Source organism: Sinohyriopsis cumingii, chromosome 2 (assembly GCF_028554795.1).
Source record: "Sinohyriopsis cumingii isolate HCF-2022 chromosome 2, ASM2855479v2, whole genome shotgun sequence".
Classification (NCBI taxonomy): domain Eukaryota; kingdom Metazoa; phylum Mollusca; class Bivalvia; order Unionida; family Unionidae; genus Sinohyriopsis; species Sinohyriopsis cumingii.
In genome coordinates this window covers 139,305,196-139,328,643 of record NC_142962.1, presented here as the reverse complement: position 1 = coordinate 139,328,643, position 23,448 = coordinate 139,305,196, and the positions used below count along the sequence as shown (strand labels likewise).

Sequence of the window (23,448 nt, the reverse complement as noted above, 5' to 3'; positions counted from 1 at the left end):
TTGATGTTTTGCTTGTGATCATAAAAATAAGGAAATTTTATACAAGGGCACATTTGCTGAAATTTTCGACATTTATTTGTAAAGTTATGTGTGAGAGAACTGTTGGACAAAGTGATATGCTAAATGGCTTGTTACACGCTGCTTTAGCTTCATATTTGAATTTTTCATTTGTAAGAAAATAAAATGTTTGTATACTGCCTGTAGTTGTTTTCCTTTGAGAGTAATAATAGCATTTTGTGGACAGTAAGATATTTTAGGACTAAATGAAATCCTGTGACAAAATTATGTGATGCCTTGGCCAAAGATATGATAGCCAGCAAAACAGTATGATACCTAACTGTGGAACTAAAGCAGCTTTAATTGCAAAGCCTTGTGTTGTTTTTATCCTCCATCATATTCTATGCAGTGGGTATATAATGTTAACCAAGACCATATATACATGTCAGAAATTTCATTACTGTTTAATAACTTTTATAGGATTTAATGGCTTGAAACCAAATTGGGAATGAGTCTTGATGTTAAAAAGACTTTCTTCATGTTCGATTTTTATCTCTTTTTGTCAAAACTTTTATTCAGTTAACCCTTTACCACATGCAAGCATCTTTAGATGCCATTACTCCATTCACATGGAAGCACCTTTTGACGCTTCTACTCCATTCGTATGGAAGTGCCTTTTAATGCCTGCTGTAAACATCAGCCATTTTAAGCTGGTTTTCATAGCGCTACCTTCGGGGGGAAATCTCCATATTAGATACTACATTCATTTCTGCGAATGACAATTACGTCAGATCACGTGGTCCCTGTTTATGCACTGGTTGATATCTGCTATTTAAAGTAACTGGGTCATAATCTCCACTCTCCAAAATGGCGGTCGCAAATTTCATTCAGTACTTACGACTTTTTCATGATTAGAATCACAACTATGAAAGATTCAGTAACCTAGGTAGAGGCTCTGATATTGATGTAAGCAGCAATTAGTTTTTATAAATTATCAAATTCAGATGACTTAGTGATATAGACGCAGACAAAAAACATGTAAATTTCGAGTATGGGAAATGGCAGCTACGGTTGGTCACACAAATGTAAAATGGTTAAAATTGCTGTTAAACGTAACATACACTACATTGCTTAACAGTTCAGAGGCAGGCCTATGCATATGCTGTCGACTAGGTAACAGGTGTTCTATTTATAGCACGCTAAACTTTGTCACTATGCTCTATGAAGTAAAGGGTTATGATCACTTTTTGAATGAGAAGTTTTTCTTTACCATATTGAAATCAGAATGTAAATGCAGGTTGGGCCCATCAGTTTATCTGGTAAACATGTTTAAGATCCAGGGTGGTTGTCACTAATTTTGACAGCTGTTTATGCTCAGATTGTAAAAGCAACCAACAACGATAATAATAATTCAAATTAATCGATAATAGTTTTAATATGTGGTGCATACATTTCATTTCTAATAAACATACTTTATGGATATATCCAAGTTGTGGACTATTATTTGTTGGGAAAAAATTATATTATGCAGTATTTTAATGCATGAAACTCTTATGCATTTATAGGTATCCAGTTTTGCTTCATTGAAACCAGTGTCTGGTGACATGAATACAAAAGTTCACTTTTACTTTGGTATAATTAACTTGTGTGAGGTATTTCTGTATTGGACAAATGTATATCAACCCATAGAAAGTAACAGGTTATAGAAAAATGTTTGTAAAACTTTATAAAAGTGTGAACCTTAAATTGCTAATATTTTATCAAAACATATAGCAAGTAATTGGATATTTACAAATTCCACATTTTAATTTAGGTCTTCCTCATTTAAAATGGGCGGCGGAAGAGGAAAGAAATACCCAAACATCGGATATGATTACGAGTCTGTCAGTGCAAAAGGGGTGTTTGTTGCAGGATCTGCCAGCCACTCCCTTGACTTCCGCAAATCTGCTGGAGGTTTTATTCATGGCTTTAGATACACAGGTCAGTATTGTACATATATTATGGTAATTTATAGTAATTATGTCTAGGCTTGGTGTAAATGGATTATATTACTAATTAATAATTACATGTACATATCTGAATCTAATTACCATGTAATTACTATTGGAAATAACAGATTTATCTTCATAATTTCTTTACTTTTTGGTATGTTTGTGTGGTTCTTATAGGATATAGTGAGGTATTCCTTTCTGTTTTTAATTATTCATTTATGTGTTCTCTTATTTATATGTTCTTGTTTGTTTTTTTGTTTTTTTATAAATTAGAATAAAACTAACAAATACAAATTAGATATTGCCATATTGAGAAATCCTGCCTTTTAGCCAAGATCCTGTTGAAATTTGAAATTCACAATCAAGACTCGAAAATTACATACTGTATTAAGCACCCTGATACCAATGAAACTTTACATGTAGGTAAAAGGATATATGAAACTAATTCCTTATTTTTATTGATTTTATGTCAATCCAGAATAAAATAATTGAAATTTTCCAAATTGCATGTACAGTAAGTTGTATTTCACAGCTGTTTATTATGTAGTGTATTCATTTACTGGTGGTACAATATATCAAATGAACGTTTCAGCTCGTGCCTTGCATCGTTTGCTGGAGTGGAGGTATCACCAGGTCCCTTGGCCCATCACCACGCAGCCAGTTACAAATTTACTAAGTGTCATATTAAAGAGACTGAATGAAGCCTCCGGGATCTATCAGATGGTGTCTGTGGTTGCTGACGTTGTCATATTTAAAAAGTATGTTTGTGCCTAGATCTTTGCAATAGCAAGAGAATATGCATATTCAGTCCTTGCTGACTACAGTACTCAATGTCTCCGCTTTTCATTTTTGTGTAAACATATGAACGAGTGCTGCACATTTTGCCTACCTGATTAAATATAGTTACTTTTAAATACTATATCAATCTACAGTGTGTGTTGTCATCAGCATTATTAATGTTGTTGTCAGCATGAACTCAGTGTTTAAGTTTTTTCTTAAAATTCATAACACTAAAACTATCAATGAGAATTAGGTGAAACTCCCTTCACATACTTTTTAGGAAGTTGGGGTTTGATTTTTTTCTTCAAAGTGAATTCTACTCCACTTACGAAGGGGTGGGAAGGTAAAAGGTCATTCCTAATTTCTACATATTATGAAAGAAATCAATGCTTATTTGCATTTATCTGTGAAATGTTGCTTAAGTATACAGCTAACTTTGTTTTGAACCAAATCCAAAAGTGTCCCTGAGCCATGTTCCTGTTTCTTGCCTTTTTGAAAAAAAATGTGAGTCGTCCTAATGCAGATGTCATAGTCATTGTTTTCATCAGCATCATTGGTGTTCTTGTCTACATCAACTCAGTGTTAAAGGTTTTTTTCTTCCATTCCATAACTCTTTAGAATTTGATGAAAATTATCTGTACCATTTAGGGAATGGGGATTCATGAGACTTGTTACCATTACTGTTTAGGGAGTGGGAATTGATGAAAGCTTGTTACCCTTTGGATTGAATTTGTTTGCTTAAGTCTTTGACTCTAAAACTAATTTGTTACCCTTACTGTTTAGAGTGGAGATTGATTGTTTCCAAGTCCATAACTTTAAAACTAATGATAGAAATTTGATGAACCTTGTTGCCCATACTGTTTGGGGAGTGGAGATTAAATTTGTTTTCATCCAAATGAATCCTGCCCAACTAAGGGTAGTGGGTGGGTCAGGAATGTCAAAGTTCACTCCAAATTTGTACATCAATACTAATTTTCAATAATGTATGCATTTATCTTTAGATTTATTTTTTGGAATATTGCGTAAGTCGACAGAAAACCATGTTTTGAACTATAACCAACATTATTCTTTGGTCATGATTCTGTCTGTCCTTATCTTACATTGGACTCTGGCTTTTGAGGATTATAACTTAAAAACTTTTCATAAAGCCACCCCTAAAGTATAGATGAATGCACTTGGCATGAATGGAGAATTTATATATGTATTTAGTATACATTTCTGAGTCAGTCTTTACCCCTCTTGGGCACAGTAACTGGTGTCTTAAGATGGAAACCATTGAAATCCCCATACCTGTAAACCATTGTATGTTTTCGTGACACAATATATTTGGCATAAAAAGGGTTAGTCACTTAAAGTTACCTGCAGAAGGTCTTTCAGCTGTGTTAAAGTTACCATCAGAAAGCCATTAGGCCGTGTTAAAGTTACCAACAGGAAGTCATAAGCTGTGTTAAAGTTACCACCAGATAGCCATTAGGCCATGTTAAAGTTACCAACAGGAAGTCGTAAGCTGTGTTAAAGTTACCAACAGAAAGCTATTAGGCCGTGTTAAAGTTACCAACAGGAAGTCATAAGCTGTGTTAAAGTTACCACCAGATAGCCATTAGGCCATGTTAAAGTTACCAACAGGAAGTCATAAGCTGTGTTAAATTTACCAACAGAAAGTCGTGATGCTGTGTTAAAGTTACCAACATAAATCTGTAAGACATTTGTAGCAAAATGAGTTTTTTTTAAATTTTCATAACATTGATAATTCCTTAATACTACCATAAGAACCTTTTCAGATAATAGACTTGACTTGAATATATTATTAGATCTTTCTTTGTTTCCCCTACAGAAACAATACAGAGTTTGATTACCTTGAGGAATTTCCCATAAACCTTCTACATGAGTTGCCTGAAAAGACTGGTCATGAGGCAGAGAATGTCCTTGTGATCAACATGCAATATGGGGAAGATTTTTCTATCCCTGGCAGTGACATCTTCACATTTTACAAACCAAGTTTAGATTCTTCAGATGCCCATAATTCCAACTTCCTTCATCCATGTTTGTATTACTTTGACAGGCTTCCAACAGGTAACCATTTATTATCAGTTTTACAGTGTTATTAATAATAATGATAATAAAATGGCACATGCAGTCAGGGCCTTTCTTGCAGAGTGAAAATAATGTGGCAGTACCAGCTGACTGCCATCTAAAAATTCTTGACAATACCTGCCAATTATTTTGCAGTATGGAGGCATTATTGGACAAATATTTCATAATTTTTCACGTGTTGATAACACTTAAAATGGATGCACTAGGGGATGACTGGATGGATGGATTCATTTGAGGCCATCACAACACAAGCCCACCATCTGTAAATGATCTGAAAATAAACCCAGAATCCCCATTTTAGCCTCATTCTAAAATGGATTGCAGTTAACTACTACAGTTAACCTCAATATATACAATGTACTTTGTACTGCCAGCTTGGCTATGGGTATGTGGAAATCTTTCCCAGTAACACATTCCTGTTTTTAACTTCTCTGGTTGTTAAGGTAAAGTGAGCTTACATTATACTCCTTTGTCCTTCATGTTTTATGCATCATCTACCAATACTTTCATCTTTTCCTCCAAAACTGTACAAAAGAATTCAACCAAATTTCACAGGCGTCATCTTGGGATGGGCATCCCCAGTTTATACAAAATGATGCTTATCTGCCTTCAAATACAGGCACTATTATTAAAAATACAAAAATATCATAAAGAATTTGATCAGAAACCACTCTGCAGAATTATACTAAATTTGACAAAAAACACCAGCCTGAGATCAGAACTTAAGGAACTTAACTTTAATAGTTTCTCCACAGAATTAGGCCTAATTGAAGAGAAAGCATTTGGCATAAATAGCTGTCATGTTTAGAGAGATGATGTCATAAAAACTGCATGTATATATTAAAAATAGAAATAAAACGTCATCTAACTGTTGATCAGAATTTTACCCAATTTGACAGTAAGCATCATGATATTAAGGAGTTTTAAGTCCAAATGTAAATGATACCAATCAACCATAAAATATGGCTGCTATTACTAAAAGTGGAGAGTAGAAAACTTTAATTTACTTATTTTAAAGAACAGCTTAGAAGAATTTGACCTAATTTGACAGAAAGCTCTTTCGCTTGAAGTGCATGAAATTTGTCCAAGTGATGCCTATTAACCCCTAGGTCTGGCTGCAAAATAGATGCGTTTTGTTGCTATGGGGTTTAATGCCATTAACTTAAGATTGGGTACTTGTGTTTGGTGTCAGGTTAGTGTCAGATTTGGATTCACTTTCAAATCCATTGCTATGCATTGTCATTTTTTGTAATATTTGTTTACAAAGTATTTCAGTGGCAATGTGCAGCAAGTCAGGTACTAAACAGCAGTTCATAATTGGCCAGGAGGTACATTTTTGAAAGACACATCCATATTTTGCCTCCATGTTTCTCCCTGTTAATTTCATTTTGTACCATGAACCACATTAAATTCATGTAGTATCAGGGATCCTTAAATTTCTATCATTTTTGTGTTGTCCTTTCATTAAAACTAGTTTTGTTAGTAATTATCTTTTGAGTCCTCTATAATTGTTGTACACGATATACTTGAGAATCCTCCACTCCTTCTTCATTTTGTACTCAGCTTCCAGCAATGTCAAATAGTCTTCAGTATATTGCTTCATGGTAATGTTCAGCAAATACTCTCTGCAAACACCAGCTAAGGGTTACAGATTTTATCATTATTATCCCTATGCTTTGACATTGTGAATAGTGGTCTCTCAAAAGCAGTAAAATTAGGACTAATCATAATAATTTATGTATGTATAAGCTTACCAATTAAAACAAAGCCTTTAGAATACCAATCAAAAATCTTTACAGAGAAGCTGAGCCATGAAATGTACTGCACTGTTGTTCACTAAAGGATTAAGTTGCCCATCTTTACCCCTCTCCCCATTTAACCAGGTAACTCTAAGTAGCATCGCCTTCTGGCAGTTGAGCTAGCTGTAGAAAGCTATGGGTAATCTGGTCATATTCCAACCACTGAGGTCGTTTAGATGAAATTGACAACTACAATTTGAGTTCTTCTTACTGAAAAATGATTTTATTATGACTATATACGCAGGGGGTAAATCCGACCTTGTTGTGGCTTATTCCGACCACCGTATATGGACCGTACATATACAAGTTTCATCTGTAAAATGCAAAGATTTTGTTTATCTTGACAGATTTAAAAGCTTTTGATTGTTGTTTGTTTCAGAGAGATAGCAGATAGAAAGCAATATTGCTATATAGATGATTGTAGACAATGTTATAGAGATAATTGTAGAGAGAATTAATATTTTATTTTTATTTAGATTTATACCTTTAATTTTTTTTAATGTTTTTTTTTAATTACATATTTATTCCTGGGTTTTTTTCTTCAAAGTTCAGTACAAACTAATCAAAATTCTATATTTTCTATAAGCTTGTGTTCTTGGTCAGAATTGCCCTCTTATGAAAAATAACCTGGGGTAAATCCATCACTATACAGAACATTGCATACAATTGTTATTTGTCATAAAACTGTGCAATTTTTAATTTTTTAGCAAGACAAAGCATTATTTTAAAGCTGTGATAACATCTATATTATGTTTTTGAAAGCTGTACAAATCTTGGATGATTGATGCCTCACTAGGGTCCCGAATAAAAAAACTTATGAATGCCGCTTCTTACCTTGCATGGACAAGAGAATAATGAGGCAATTACTTCATTTTGTCATGCGATGCCCTAGTCACCTGGAAACATATTTACTAATTTGCATATGTGCATGTGCACAAATAAAAACAAAGAACACAGCAAGTAATTTGCATATCTTTTGTTGTAAACAGCAGGGCATACATCCCAGTCAGAATTGCCCTACTGGTTGGAATATGACCATGTTACCCTAGTCAGAACTCTATATAAATGTAATGGCAATCTGATGTAATAATAATAAATGCAAAATTTCTGATGATTTGTTTCCTTCTCTTCAAAGAGCATATATTATATCCATTTGTAATCATGAATATTGAATAAAACTTGATGCAGTACAAGGTAATTTGGAAACATCTGAGAACTTGAAAGCAGTAAAGAAAAACAATATGTCAGTCAGCGTGTGCCTTTTCTGAAACACATATCTTTGAATAAAATTAGTAGCATTAGTGCTATTTGTCCATGAAAATATCCAGTGTAATGAATTGATGACGAAGGCTCTGCATTATCTTTTTTGTTTTACACTGTTCCATACTGAATAGGTAGATGAATGTGAAAGCCGTTACCAAGTATGATTCAGATATCAGTCATTTCATAAATAAGAAAGACTTTAACTACATCCTTCATTTTGTTGATCACATGTACTGGGTATTATTCCATTGAGCAAATTGAACAAAAAGTGTACATTTTTATTATTACATTTCTAATACATGTATATAATTAAACGCTGAATTAACAATTATCAGATCAGTCCAATTTTAACCAAGTATGTTCTAGGTGATACTTTGTCTTGTGTGGGGATATTCCCATTTGCATTAATTGTTATATGGATATGGATATGTGTTTTTAGGTCAGTAAAAACCATATTTGATAATACATTTCCCATTCATTTAACTGAGCAGTCATCTGAACTGGATATCACTTACAAAAGCATCATTCAGTAGAATTTGTTTACTAATAAATCTGGGAGTTTCTTGCATTTGGCTGGCACATAGGTATCATGCCATTTTCTTTTGATGAACTATCAGCTTCTCCCTGAGATGTGCTTTGTAAACATCAAAGAATGTCACCACCTTCTGTTCACATTGAGGGGCAGTGAGTCATGTGTAGAGTTCATGATAATCCAGTCAACAGAAGACTTCTTATGATCAGACAGGAGATTTTACTTCAAGTACCCTGATCTTCGACCTTTATGTCAGCAAGTTTGTGTGACAGTTGAGAGATTAAACCTCAGCTTCAACAGAACTGTTAATATATAGGAAAGATAGAAGCTTTATTTCAATAAAAAGTCTGTTTTGCTGTCATTGGCCTTGTTTTATCTCCTAATCCTTTGTTGTTGAGAATTTTGTATTTTGATCATAATAATAAGGACACTGAATTACAGTCTCGATTGCAGAAGTTGACTTTCTGAATTATATTGTTTGTCTGGCACAAATTTTATACATTCACTTACAGGATCTGGACTCCCAGAATATTGTAGTAAATTACTTTCTTGCATCCCCATTGTCAGCTGCAGACATTAACAGGCAACAGAAGCAGAGCATACCAAAAAAAAACTCCAAGTGAATAGCTTGAAAGTCTCAACATAGACATTAAATGCTTGACAAGAAGATATTCTCTTGATTTCAGAGCATAATTCCCATTTGAATAATTAATGGTTAAATTTCTGATTTCAAAGATTTGTTTGTGAAAATACATTAGAAAGAAGGGAGCCCCTACCCTCCAAATACAAAGGTAATTGCTGGCCTTCAGCGCTATTTACATAATGGTGGTATGACATGTAAGTTTTTTTTTCTCAAGATGATGACTCAGCTGAATTTAAGAAAACTTTTGATACAAAAATGAATGTGCTAGCAGGTCAAAGAGTTGGTAGTACTAGGAGAAAATGCAAACCTATGAAGCCAAAAACAAATATATATTTCTGGTCAGCCAACTATCCCTGGGTTTTTTTGTTGCTGTCCCTTGCACTTTTTTTCCCTACCTAGTACCTACCCTAATTTTAAAACAAGTGCAGTAGGAAGCACATTTTTTAGGACTTATGTCATTTGATTACTTGCTTTTCACTAGATAAACAAATATGAATATTGATTTTTTGTTTGAATATTGGCTTTGATTTTTTGTTTGAGTATTGAGATTTGAATGTTTGGTTATTAATTTCAGATCTGTTGGATTTCATCCTTATTTAGCATGCAGATTAATATTAATGAATCTTTGTAATAGTTTTATTTTCAGCATCATGGCTTATACCCATCTGACTTGGCTTTCACAGCATAATTGTACTGAGATTTGTTTGATTTAAACCAGATTTGATATGCTGCTATATTCTTATAAATATTAAATAATATCCTCCCTTCTTTCCACTGTTCTCCTTTAAAAGAAACATCAGTATCATTGATTTTTTTCATTATGCTATGTATGACATAGCGATGCTAAGAAATGTAAGTTGTGATAAATAATGAAAACTACACAACTGTCTGACTCGAATCACGTCTGGCCATGAAACAAGTCCAGTTAGATGTGATTACGTAGCTATTCACACCCATCAGATATGCAAATAAACCATTGGAATGTCTTTTGTACAAGAGTTAATTGAGAGCTGCCACACATTGCCATGAGGGCAGTGGATGTTAAGTATTAGAACACAATAGCATTGACCTTGGTGGGACTCTAAACCTTGACCTTCTGGCCCAAAAGTCCTTACCATTCACATTTTATTCTTTCAGAGGAAGACATGAAATACAAAGGAAAGAAGAAACATCTTCCTACTCCTAAGGCCATGCATCACATTATGGAAGATTTCCTCACAACCTGGGATGCACCTAACAGTCACATCCTGCCACTCCGGCGTTTCCTGGAAAATATATTTGACACCGACATGAGGAATTTCCACTGGGAAACTTGTATGGAGTATGCCTTGACTCGCACCACTGTGCCATTAACTTGTCAAGAGTTCTTTCTGAAAGGACATGGGATGGGTTCAAAACTTGGCTAAAATATAAACAAATTAGCCTGTGAAAAATGGATTTCTGCACTTGGAAAATACGAGTTTTAAATAATTGTAAAGTATCTGTAACAGTCCATTGTTATGTTTATCGTTAGCTTGGCATGTTCTGGATAAATCTTTAAGCTAAAACATAAATACATAATATTTTGTGATGAAAAGTAGATATGTCAGACTTGTACAGACAGACAGATTGATGGACTAAGAAGCAGCTGTAATAAAATCTTCCCCATCCACTATCAGAATACATTGGATATCACAAGGGAGATAAATCTTGTTAAGATATGGTTTGAAGATGTATATTAGTGACATAACCTAAAACTGATTACATATATACAGTGCTGTTGGACATTTCTGTGCACCTAAGGTTTCGTCACCAATAACAAAGCAAAACTTGTACCGAATTTGACCAATTGATGAAAACAAAACATTGCATTTGTTACCATTTGAAAACATACAATTGTTACCAGAATATTCTGTTCAGAATAATATTAATTTTGGATGCACAGGATACCACTCCCCGTGTTTTCATGACTCGCGATATGTTGGCATATTCTGTGCCCAGCTTTAAAAAGATGTATTGTTTATCCATTGGGCTATGGAAATGAAATAAATTACTTTGGACTGTTTCTGTCAGCAGTTTAGTTAAGTAATTAGGTCAGGTTTATAGCTAGTTTTACAAAATTCAACATAACAATGCCAGTAAATGGCAAGAGATTTTAAGCATACTAAACTGATCTTGTAAAAAAATTAGTCAAATTAGCTATTATGCGGAAGAGAAACAACAATGAATAGGATGTAATGTGTTTGCAACGTTATGTTTATGGAGAAAAGTTACTAAAGAATTCAGAAACACAATATGATGGAGAATTTCTTGAGACTCCCATTCTAGCGACAAGTTGACACGTTGGGTTGCAAACAATTTTGTATGTGTGGGACAACTCCTTGCAAAATTGGAATCTTGGATTAAGATTCAGAATTTTTTTAAGGTAAACATTTCCATCTCTTAATTAATGTATTTATTTGTATGATTCTAAATGATACATAGTAAATAAGATTTTCTGGGTTACAGGTTCAAGAAGGTCATGGAGTGGAACTTCATGTTGACATTCAGAAATCACATTTTCATATGCATTTTGAGTTGAAATGTGGGATATTTTTGTACACTTTATGACTATCACTTTTAATTAAAGTATGATCGTTCTTTCTTGATACATAATGGATTCTTGACCCAAAATAACACGAGATCCAATGTTTACAGAAATGACGTATCATTGTTCAGAATTACCCGATGCACAGAATCGGCCAACATGGTGGTACTTCTGTTTCCAAGAGCACAGATTTAACAAATGGAGGAAAGAATACTATTAATTAAAAAAGATTTCAAAAATTTAAATGTTAAAAAAAGATGGCAGTGTGAAAAGAAACTGATTCCATAATGTGTCCTTTTAAAAAAATTAATTGATATGCTTGTTGATTTTGAATTTTTATCCTTCAGAATGTTAAAAAATGAATGTGTTAATAATAATGCCAATAATGTAATTTAATCACTAAATGATATGTTTAAGTGTGGTATACTTTATGATATAAATAACAATATGGACTTTCTGCATTCTATGAACATTGTAGAGGGTACTTAATGTATTGCTTTTGGTGAATGCTATGCTATCTATATTCAACTGAGTATTGTTACATGCAACTAAGTCACAAAACCACCCAGTTAAGATTGATTGTTAAATGTGATCCATATATACTGACTCCATCAAATGCTATATAACTGTTACTGGCATGCTTCAGTGTAAAAATCACAAATAAGTATTTACCCTATATAATTAGTCATTTACTTAATTATCATAAAATTCATAATCCTTAGTGGATATAGTTTTAGAGGTGTTGTTAGTAAATGGATTTTATTATTTTCACTTTTTGCTGTCTTTTCATCATCACTGTGTCTCAAGCTCATCTGAATATCCTTCCTGAATTTCATTCTTTTGTCACAGTAATTTCCTGTAAATATAGTGCTTTATTTACTTTCTTACAGATATATTATCATGATTAATCTTGTACACGGATTTTACTTTTATTTTGTTTAATTTATGCTACTTTGAAATAAATCAAGCTGGTCTAAGTACTAATACTTTATGCATATGTTTATGAGAGAATGATACTTAACCCATGAAAGTTTCTTTTTTACAGTTAATTTGTATCCTCTCACCAGCAAAGTGGGTGGTTGGTGTGTTATGTCATTGTGCCAGTATATTTTGTATTCATTCATTCCTTTGGTTATGTCCTCACTGTCTTGGACACTTTCACCTATACTGATAAAACATGGTATGTTACTGCATCTCAGAGTAACTGAACCACATTAAAACTAGATCATTGTGACCCAGTTTTCATATTTGAATAACTTGTTTTTTCAGTCGTCCATTTAATATATCCTCAGTATCGTATATATTTCACCAACACTCATGAATATTGGTATATCAATAAATTGTCATGATTAACTCACCGATGCCAAACTTAGGACACTGTTACCTAATTTTTTCTTCTGTATTTTAGCTATTTTGACTCTTAATGGAGATTAACTCAACCATACTAAGAGTAGGTCACACTGACCTAATGATCATTCTTGAGTAACATTTTGTATTTTAGCTATATGTTTGTTTCACCAGTAACATCAGCACCAAGAATCTTCTGTCTTGGAAATAGCTTTCTATTAGCTTTACTGGTCATAGACCAGGAGAGTTTATGGGATGGCCTGTTGTCCATCACCACAAATTTATTATTGCTACTCTGAAACTACCAGAAGGAGTGCCATGAAACTTTACAAACACGTTCATCTCTAAGTCTGGTCAGTCCTAAATGAAAATGGTGCTGCTTGGACATCCATTATGGCCACAGCAGCAGTCATCCTGAAAATCATATTAGTACAAATCCTTCCAATAGATGGCTGTATCAACATGGGGTTTTCACTAAAAGACTTCTTAAGATATCTAGTTGGTACCAAATGAAAATGTTGCCAATCCAATGTCCAATAATTCTGTCAGGGCATCCATCTTGTAAATTGTATTGTCTTTCCTCCTGAACAGAAAGTTGTATTGACATGGGGTTTTCACCAGAAGACTTCGTATGATGTCTAGTTGGTCCAGAAATGATATGGTTCCACTTGGATAACCAGTATGGCCACAAAAGGAGCCTTCTTGAAAATCATCTTATTGCCACTCCTCTTGAATAGATGGTCATATTAAAATTCAGTTGTCATTGAAAGATTTCTTGTTGATGTCTAGTTGGTCATAAATGAAAATGGTGCCAATCTTATGTCCAATAGGGCTGCCATGAAAGCCATCTTGAAAATCTTTCTATTGCTCCTGCTCCTGAGCAGAAAGTTATATTGGCATGGAGTTTTCACCAGAAGACGAATTATGATATCTCGTTCACCCTGAATGAAAATAGTGCCAATCTAACCTCAGATATGGCTACCACAATGAACATATTGAAAATCTTGTCAATGATTCTTCTGAATGCATGCCCATATGGACTTGGTGGTTTTCACCTAAAGTCATCCAACGGTATCTAGTTTGTCCTGAACAAAAAATGGTGCTGATTATGCATCAAATATGGCTTCTACAGTTATGGCTGATTTCCTTTCAAAAATATTAGATGATTTCAATACTCGGCAGATGAAAACAAGAAAATGGATTATATCTAATTCTGGGATAATTGTTTTTGGACACGAGGGCATTGGTCTCCCCAATAGACTCTTTTATTTTGTCGTTACATTCCATTTTCCACGACAGACTGATGCATATAAATCATGTGCAAGGAAGTGTTTGCCAACATTCTTTAAATGGTGGGACTGATTTTAAGGGCTTACATACCTTAGGGAAGAAAAATATTATATACTTGGTCAACCTGAGCATCCATCTTCACTTTCAGACAGCTGTTATTGTAATCCAGCATAAACAGTTTTCAAAATTGCCTTTTTTAGTCAGCTAAGTATTTGTCTGAATTTCTATGGACAGATTGTATCTTGTGTATAATACTAAAGGTTTTTTTACTTCCGATTCCACATCGTAGCTCATATGAATCATTACATTCCATATTGGGCTTTATTTACTACAGGTATGAGCTACGATGTGGGATTGAAAATAAAGAACCTTTTCTAATAGGCACAAGATACAAAATGTCTATTGAAATTTGGAAGATAGCTTAGGTAATAGGCACAAGATACAAAATGTCTGTTGAAATTTGGAAGGTGGCTTGGGTAATAGACACGAGATACAAAATGTGTATTGAAATTTTGAAAAGATGGCTTCAGTGCAGAAATAAAGGTCAGTGGGCAGAAATTGGAAACAGTCACAAGCTTCAAGTACTTGGGATCAATTATGACATGAGACTCCAAGCCAGAATACATTGCAGGATTGCCCAGACAACAGTGGAAATCAACAAGGTTGACATCAATATGGAAGGACACCAACATTGCTCTTGGTTCCAAAATAAAGCTGATGCGCTCGAATGACATATCCATTTTTCTGTATGCTTGTGAAACATAGATGCTCACGTAAGATCTACACAGCTGGATTCACACCTCTAAATGAGATGCTACTGCAAGATCTTGGGCATCTCATACATTGACCATGTAACCAACAAAGAGGTCCAAAACAGGATCCAACTAGCCATTGTACCCTATGAAGACCTTTTGATCACTGTGACAAAATTCAAACTGAAGTGGTACAGTCATGTCTCAGTATCATCTGGACTGGCAAAAACAATCTTGCAAGGCACATTGCAGGGGTGCAGAAGCAGAGGTAGTCAGAAAAAAAGAGGTGGGAAGATAACATTAAAGAGTGGACAGGCATGGGGTTTGGATATTTTCAAAGGGCAGTATAGAACAGGGAAAGATAGAGAGAATTGGTTATGAAGTCATCTGTGGTGCCACAATAACCTCTTGGGTTATAAGATTGATGATGATGATGATGAATGATACAATCCAAAATGTCTTTGTAGTACCAAGCTTTATAGCTCATGTATATTTATGGTAAAAAGATTTTTAGCTAATGCCTCTTCATGGTACCAATCTTTATGGTTCATGTCTCTTGGTGGTACCAATTTTTATAGCTAATGCCTCTTTGTGGTACCAAGCTTTATAGATTATTGGTGTGGTCCCTCTCAGGCTCCATCATAGAGAGGACCCCCTAGTGCCAAAAGTTTTCAAGGTTTTTCAAGTATACATGTTTCCCCCATGGTGCATATTGTGCTTGTAAAATATGTAAACAGAATTTTGAGAAATATTTTATTAATTTTGATTAGGGTTTTGTACAGCATCCTACTCTAATGTAATAATAGCTCTTCAGCCCTTGCTGGTTTCGGAGCATTACTTATAGAAAGTGATCCTTGCCAGGAATCTGTGGTGTCTGATGTATGTTATATGTGTGTGCTATAATGTATTGTTTGTTATCCTTGTGGTTTTGTGTGGACTGGCTAATAATCAAATCAAATTCATTAAATTGTCTTTAGTTATAAGGACTAGTTACTTAAAAACAAAGTTCAGCTAAGGAGGCCTGTACCATTGTAAAAAGCTTTATAGCTAATGCTTCATTATGATATGAAGCTTTATAGTTATGCCTATGTGGTACCAAGCATTATTGCTCCTACTTCTTTGTGGTTCCAAGCTTTATAGCTAATGCCTCCCTGTGGTTCCAGGCTTTATAGTAAATGCCTTTTTGTGGTTCCAAGCTTTATATCTAATGCCTTTTTGTGGTACCAAGCTTTAAAGCTATGACCTCTTTGTGGTTCCAAGCTTTATAGCTAAATGCCTTTTTGTGGTACCAAGCTTTATAGTAAATCCTCTTTGATTTAAAGGTTTTTTGCAGTCATGAAATTCACAAAGTTGACCTTCAATAAACGAAAGTGAATTTACATTATTATAACACTATACATAAGTATCTGCTGGTACGGTTATTTAAAAAAAAATATTTCCGTTTTTTATTTTCTTTGGTTAGCATACATAAAACTCCTCATATTTGTCATGTATGGAAATAGATCATGGTTTTAACAATCCCATGATGCCAATTGTACCATGGTTGTCTGGTTGTTTTCATATTTGTTGTTTTATTATCATCTGCACTTATTGCTATGTTTTAAAGGATTGTATAATTTATTTACTTTTGTATCTATATGTGTTGTAAAGCCTCCTGATCTATTTAATGAAAACTTTCTTAGCACAGAGTTTGAACTTTGATTTAGAAAACACTAAAACCATTATTCTATTGTTTTAATACACTTTCTTTTGGATTAACTTTATTATTAGAAAGTTAACATGCAGGAAATGTTGATGCAAGTATCAAAAGGGAACATTGATATAGGTATCAAAAAGGAACATTGATTCAGGTATCATGATTCAGGTATCAAAAGGGAACATTGACTCAGGTATCAAAAGGGAACATTGATTCAGGTATCAAAAGGGAACATTGGTATCAAAAGGGAACATTGATTCAGGTATCAAAAGGGAACATTGATTCAGGTATCAAAAGGGAGCATTGACTGGTATCAAAAGGGAACATTGACTCTGGTATCAAAAGGGAACATTGATTCAAGTATCAAAAGGGAACATTGATTCAGGTATCAAAAGAGAACATTGATTCAGGTATCAAAATGGAGCAATGATTCAGGTATCAAAAGGGAGCAATGATTCAGGCATCAAAAGGGAACATTGATTCAGGCATCAAAATGGAGCATTGATTCAGGTATCAAAATGGAGCAGTGATTCAGGTATCAAAAGAGAACATTGATTGAGGTATCAAAAGGGAACATTGATTCAGGTATCAAAAGGGAACATTGATTCAGGTATCAAAAGGGAACATTGATTCAGGTATCAAAATGGAGCAATGATTCAGGTATCAAAATGGAGCAATGATTCGGGTATCAAAATGGACCAATGATTCAGGTATCAAAAGAGAACATTGATTCAGGTATCAAAAGGGAACATTGATTCAGGTATCAAAAGGACATTGATTCAGGTATCAAAAGGGAACATTGATTCAGGTATCAAAAGGGAATATTGATTCAGGTATCAAAAGAGAACATTGATTTAGGTATCAAAAGGGAACATTGATTCAGGTATCAAAAGGGAACATTGATTCAGGTATCAAAATGGAGCAATGATTCAGGTATCAAAAGGGAACATTGATTCAGGTATCAAAAGGGAATATTGATTCAGGTATCAAAAGGGAACATTGATTCAGGTATCAAAATGGAGCAATGATTCAGGTATCAAAAGGGAGCAATGATTCAGGTATCAAAATGGAGCAATGATTCAGGCATCAAAAGGGAACATTGATTCAGGTATCAAAATGGAGCATTGATTCAGGTATCAAAATGGAGCAATGATTCAGGTATCAAAAGAGAACATTGATTCAGGTATCAAAAGGGAACATTGATTCAGGTATCAAAATGGAGCAATGATTCAGGTATCAAAATGGAGCAATGATTCAGGTATCAAAAGGGAACATTGATTCAGGTATCAAAATGGAGCAATGATTCAGGTATCAAAATGGAGCAATGATTCAGGTATCAAAAGGGAACATTGATTCAGGTATCAAAAGAGAACATTGATTCAGGCATCAAAAGGGAACATTGATTCAGGCATCAAAATGGAGCATTGATTCAGGTATCAAAATGGAGCAATGATTCAGGTATCAAAAGGGAATATTGATTCAGGTATCAAAATGGAGCAATGATTCAGGTATCAAAAGGGAACATTGATTCAGGTATCAAAATGGAGCAATGATTCAGGTATCAAAATGGAGCAATGATTCAGGTATCAAAAGGGAACATTGATTCAGGTATCAAAAGGGAACATTGATTCAGGTATCAAAAGGGAACACTGATTCAGGTATCAAAATGGAGCAATGATTCAGGTATCAAAAGGGAGCAATGATTCAGGTATCAAAAGGGAGCAATGATTCAGGTATCAAAAGGGAGCAATGATTCAGGTATCAAAAGGGAATATTGATTCAGGTATCAAAAGGGAGCAATGATTCAGGTATCAAAATGGAACACTGATTCAGGTATCAAAAGGGAACATTGATTCAGGCATCAAAATGGAGCATTGATTCAGGTATCAAAAGGGAGCAATGATTCAGGTATCAAAATGGAACAATGATTCAGGCATCAAAAGGGAGCATTGATTCAGGCATCAAAATGGAGCATTGATTCAGGTATCAAAATGGAGCAATGATTCAGGTATCAAAAGGGGACATTGATTCAGGTATCAAAAGGGAACATTGATTCAGGTATCAAAAGAGAACATTGATTCAGGTATCAAAAGAGAACATTGATTCAGGTATCAAAAGGGAACATTGATTCAGGTATCAAAATGGAACATTGATTCAGGTATCAAAAGGGAGCAATGATTCAGGCATCAAAATGGAACAATGATTCAGGCATCAAAAGGGAACATTGATTCAGGCATCAAAATGGAGCATTGATTCAGATATCAAAATGGAGCAATGATTCAGGTATCAAAAGGAACATTGATTCAGGTATCAAAAGGGAATATTGATTCAGGTATCAAAAGGGAACATTGATTCAGGTATCAAAAGGGAATATTGATTCAGGTATCAAAATGGAGCAATGATTCAGGTATCAAAAGGGAACATTGATTCAGGTATCAAAACTCTGCTTTTTCATTTAGGTATTTGTAAAGAGTGCAGTTAAACTTTGGAGATATAGAATCAGTAATCAAACATATTTTCTTTTTCATTTTGTAATTTTACAGAGTAAAATTTAAATTACAAAACTGTCATATTTTCAAACATTGATTCTTGTCTATTTATCAAACTTCATTGACATGGGGATTCTCTTTTTTTCCTTATTTCTGCTTTTTCTTTTATTTACTGTGTCAAGGACCAATGAAGTCCAGTCTAAAACATTATATAATAGAATATGTTTATATTGAATGCTAAGTGATGACCTATTTCACTTTATTTGTTACATAGTTTTGGGAATAAGAAATACAGTAATGCTTGGGAACTGCTCCTGTGGTCTAGTGGTTAGATCGTCCGCCTCGGATGTGGGAGGTCATTGGTTTGATCCCCAGCCAAGTCATACCAAAGACTTACAAAAATGGTACTAACAGCTGCCTTGCTTGGCACTCAGCAGTAAGAGGTTAGTGTTAGGACTGGTCAGCCTGGTGTCAGGATAATGTGACTGGGTGGGACATTATGCTACATGTCTGCGACATGATGCCCCAGTGCTAGACATCACTATAAACTGCCACATTGCAGACATCTTAGCGATATTACTATAAAAAAATTTAAAGCTATGTTAAATATCCATATCACTCACACTCACTCACTCACTAATGCTTGGGTCAGGTTTCTGCTTGTAATTGTAGAAAAAATGTTTTTCACTTTGCATTAAGCAGGTCATGTACAATAATAAGGGTGTCATTTAACACCATGCATGTCACATTGAGGGCATCGTGTGAGGTCAAGAATGTGACAGTGAGGGTATCATTTAAGGTCAAGCATGTCAGTGTGGGTGTCATTTAAGGTCATGCATGTTATACTACTGGCATCATTTAAGGTCAAGCATGTCACAGTGAGAGTATCTTTGACAAGAAAGGTGCCATTTCAAGTCATGGATGTCACAGCGAGGGTATCATTTAAGGTCATTGATGTATTATATTAAGCAGCCTCCAAACCATCATTGCATTCAATATCAATCTCTATAAAAAAAACACAATTCTCTTTTCTGTATATTCGCTTATAGTTTCCCTTTAAAATCCCTATAAGTTTGACAAATATGGCTGGGTGACAATGCAAATAGCAAAGGAATAAAGCCTACATTATTTTGTACATTTTGGATTGGTACAGGTTTTCCAACAAAAGCAAGATAATTATTGTCAGAGGTATGTGGCCTTTGTCCTACAATAAGGCTGGATCACTTCTCACGTATGATGTCACAACTGACAAGACCATATAATAGATTCTTCAGACAACTGTTTATATTCTTTATACTGTTGCAGTTGATACATAGAAAATGTCTTTCTTGTTTCTTTGCTTCAAGTTCACCAAACTGAATTAATTTACATACTCAGTTTTGCATGTGTACAAAGTTATTGCCAATATTTCACTAAAATTTGTAAAACTTGCTTTTCGTAAATATTCGAGAATTGCAGTTATTATGCCCCAGGTAATTCATATTCATGACCTTAATACTCTTCAACTACAGCAGCACAGACCCAGATCTACTTGTACTTAATAGACTTGGATCCACATATGCATTATGTGCTGGCATATCAGGGTCTCCACTGTTCTTGCATACCAATACTTCAAGCAGACAGTAGATTTTGATATGCTGAGACATTGTGTAATGGTCAGTGTCTATGTTGGTCACATTTAGGTGCTGATGTATGTCAGTCAATATGCTGTGTTATAGCAGCCATGTTGTTTCCATTAGATTGTGAACTAGACAATGTGCATAATTATCTTATTTTTACTGAAAGAATTATTTTGCAAAAGAAAGTTGCAGTCAGTTGTAAAACAAATAATTCTACATTCTGTGGTTCATTATTTGTTATAGTGAAATTCACTGGGTCATAGTGGCAGCATTGCAACTATATTATGTTGTATTTACTTTGTTAGCGATAGCTGACTAAATTGTCAGTTTCTTAAATCACAAATGGATATTTGTACAGGGTTTATATTATAATTGTATCTGTACTGTTACCATAAGAAGCTTATGAGGATAATGACTGTTGTTTGACATTAACAACATACTCTAGTTTCATTTCATCTGAGACTGAAGGCATTTTGTTAGTTACTTAAACAGCATATGTACTAAAAACAAAAATATACACAACCATGACCCCCTTAAACTTTATGTTAATCTATTTTTTGCTGAGCTTTGAAATCTGTTAGTGATTTGGTATCTAATTGTTTTTCAGTATTGTCTTGGTATATGAAACACATGTATAAATATATTTTGTAATAAAGATGCATATTCATTTTATTGAAGTCTTCATATTTTTTTGGGTACAGAAATTATTTTTGTAAGGGATGCACTCTTTCTCCCTATCACAGTAAAGACAAATGATTACAACACAGACTATTACCTATCAAATGCATGTGTCCAATATTTTTCAAATTAAAATATAGATAATAATAATGAGAACTTTATATAGCGCCTAATCTTTAGAAGCTCTAAGCGATTTACAACATTAGACAACACCTATAAGATAAAAAACATATAATGATATGATTACAAAAACAAACACCATGAAATTAGAAAACGTTAAAAAACATGCTGAGAATATTTAAGGTAGGAAACATTATTAGGTCTTTAAGTTTGTTCTTGCAGTCGAAATAAGTGAGTTTTGAGAGCCCTCTTGAATGTGATAACTGCGTCTTTGTGTCTACTAGTTCCTCTGGCCATTTGTCATTAATATATTTAAATTAAAAAATTTAAATGCCCTGAGGATGTAAAAAAGGATCATGGGGACAACAACATTCTTACAGAACTCACACAGCCTCTATTAGTTACACTTGCAATTCAAGATGCAGGAACCCCATGGAAGCTACCTTTTCTATCTGTCCATTTCTCTGTCTGTCCATCCACTTCAACAAGCCTGTCCATCTCACATTAGAACCCATGTAACCCAGCAGCTAGTTGTCATGATGTTCATGCCATTTAATATTTAAGCTGCCTTTCCTGTGAACATTTGCCTTTAGTGGATTTGATAGCCTATCCTCCAGTTTTAGTTTGGTTTTTGCCATTTTAACAAATCATGGATTTCATTTTGGTATTTGCATATAAACAGTTTATCTCTGTACTGTTCAGTATATAGTAATGTTCTAGCATGTACATAAACTCAATGTAAATTTTTATTTTGGGGGTTGTCTCTCTTTGTTTCCATCACTTAAGTGAGTTATGGCCCTTTATCCCAGAAAGATAATAATATTAATGCTAATAATGGACATCAGAGATTAATTCCTTATCACCAGAATGCCAGGATCTGTTTGCTGTCATAATATTTCAATGCAAAGGATTAATATTTCAACAATATAATAGATTCATGACTAATTTCACTCTTTTTTGAGTATTTGTCAGTCCCCCTTTGCATGGAGTTGCCCATGATCTTGCAACATCCACAGAAGTACTGCTATTTTGTATGAAAGAAAGATGGAGAAAAATCTCGCCAATCATCAACATCTTTGCCACCAGCTGGCAGCAAATCTCATAATTGTACATATGCCTTTTAAACAGATTTTTATGCTTGTTAGTCATCTTTTCTCAGCCCTCTCCCTTCTCCTAGCTCCTTAAAATTTTAAACTCTGACATCAATAAAAACCAACAATTCTTTGTCCATTGTGAAAGCACAATAGATTTATATATCTCCTTTGCTTCAAAATTCAAGGTATATAATTTGTTTTTAATATTCTCTTAACAATTCATTTCATGTTGGACACATTGTGTTTTGAATTTATCGTGAATGTTAAACAAACATTCCATCAGGAAAACTGCTCCAACTTTTTCCTACTTGCTCACAAAAGAGGCTTAGTAACCAAGTACTTTAATAATACAATGGCAATCTTCAATGCAAAATAATTACATGACACTCGTTAAACAAGATTTCTTTATTTTTTAGAAGACATAAATGTAACAATGATAATAAATGCACTTTGATAATACAATAAAAGGATTGACTGTAAAGAGGTATGTGAAATTCAACCTGTAAGGATAATGAATCTTTTTTATGTGATGCTTCTGCGCATCAGCTATAGGCATCAAATCTCTGACTGCAATGGTGGAAAGAGATACTGCTATGTCAGTTGGCTTTTTAAACTGGTTCTAAGTGGCCAAGCCTGAAGGATTTTATATTGTTTCTGTAATTTTTTTTATTCTTTTTTGAGATACTCACTTATGGGAT

The 23,448-nt window shown here is 34.1% G+C and overlaps 1 protein-coding gene across 5 annotated transcripts in view; it reads left to right on the top strand.

Moving 5' to 3' along the window:
* Window positions 1–21,530, top strand: part of LOC149805932 (FAD-dependent oxidoreductase domain-containing protein 2-like) — a 100,762-nt gene extending 79,232 nt beyond the window's left edge. For all 5 annotated transcript variants that reach the window (XM_089950716.1, XM_089950719.1, XM_089950717.1 and 2 more), the window contains 4 exons: window positions 1,811–1,977; window positions 2,581–2,746; window positions 4,603–4,841; window positions 10,237–21,530. In XM_089950716.1, coding sequence (XP_089806842.1) covers window positions 1,811–1,977; window positions 2,581–2,746; window positions 4,603–4,841; window positions 10,237–10,505 — 841 coding nt within the window. In that variant the 3' untranslated portion in view covers window positions 10,506–21,530. The remainder of the gene's footprint in view (window positions 1–1,810; window positions 1,978–2,580; window positions 2,747–4,602; window positions 4,842–10,236) is intronic.
* The last annotated feature ends 1,918 nt before the right edge of the window (window positions 21,531–23,448 follow it).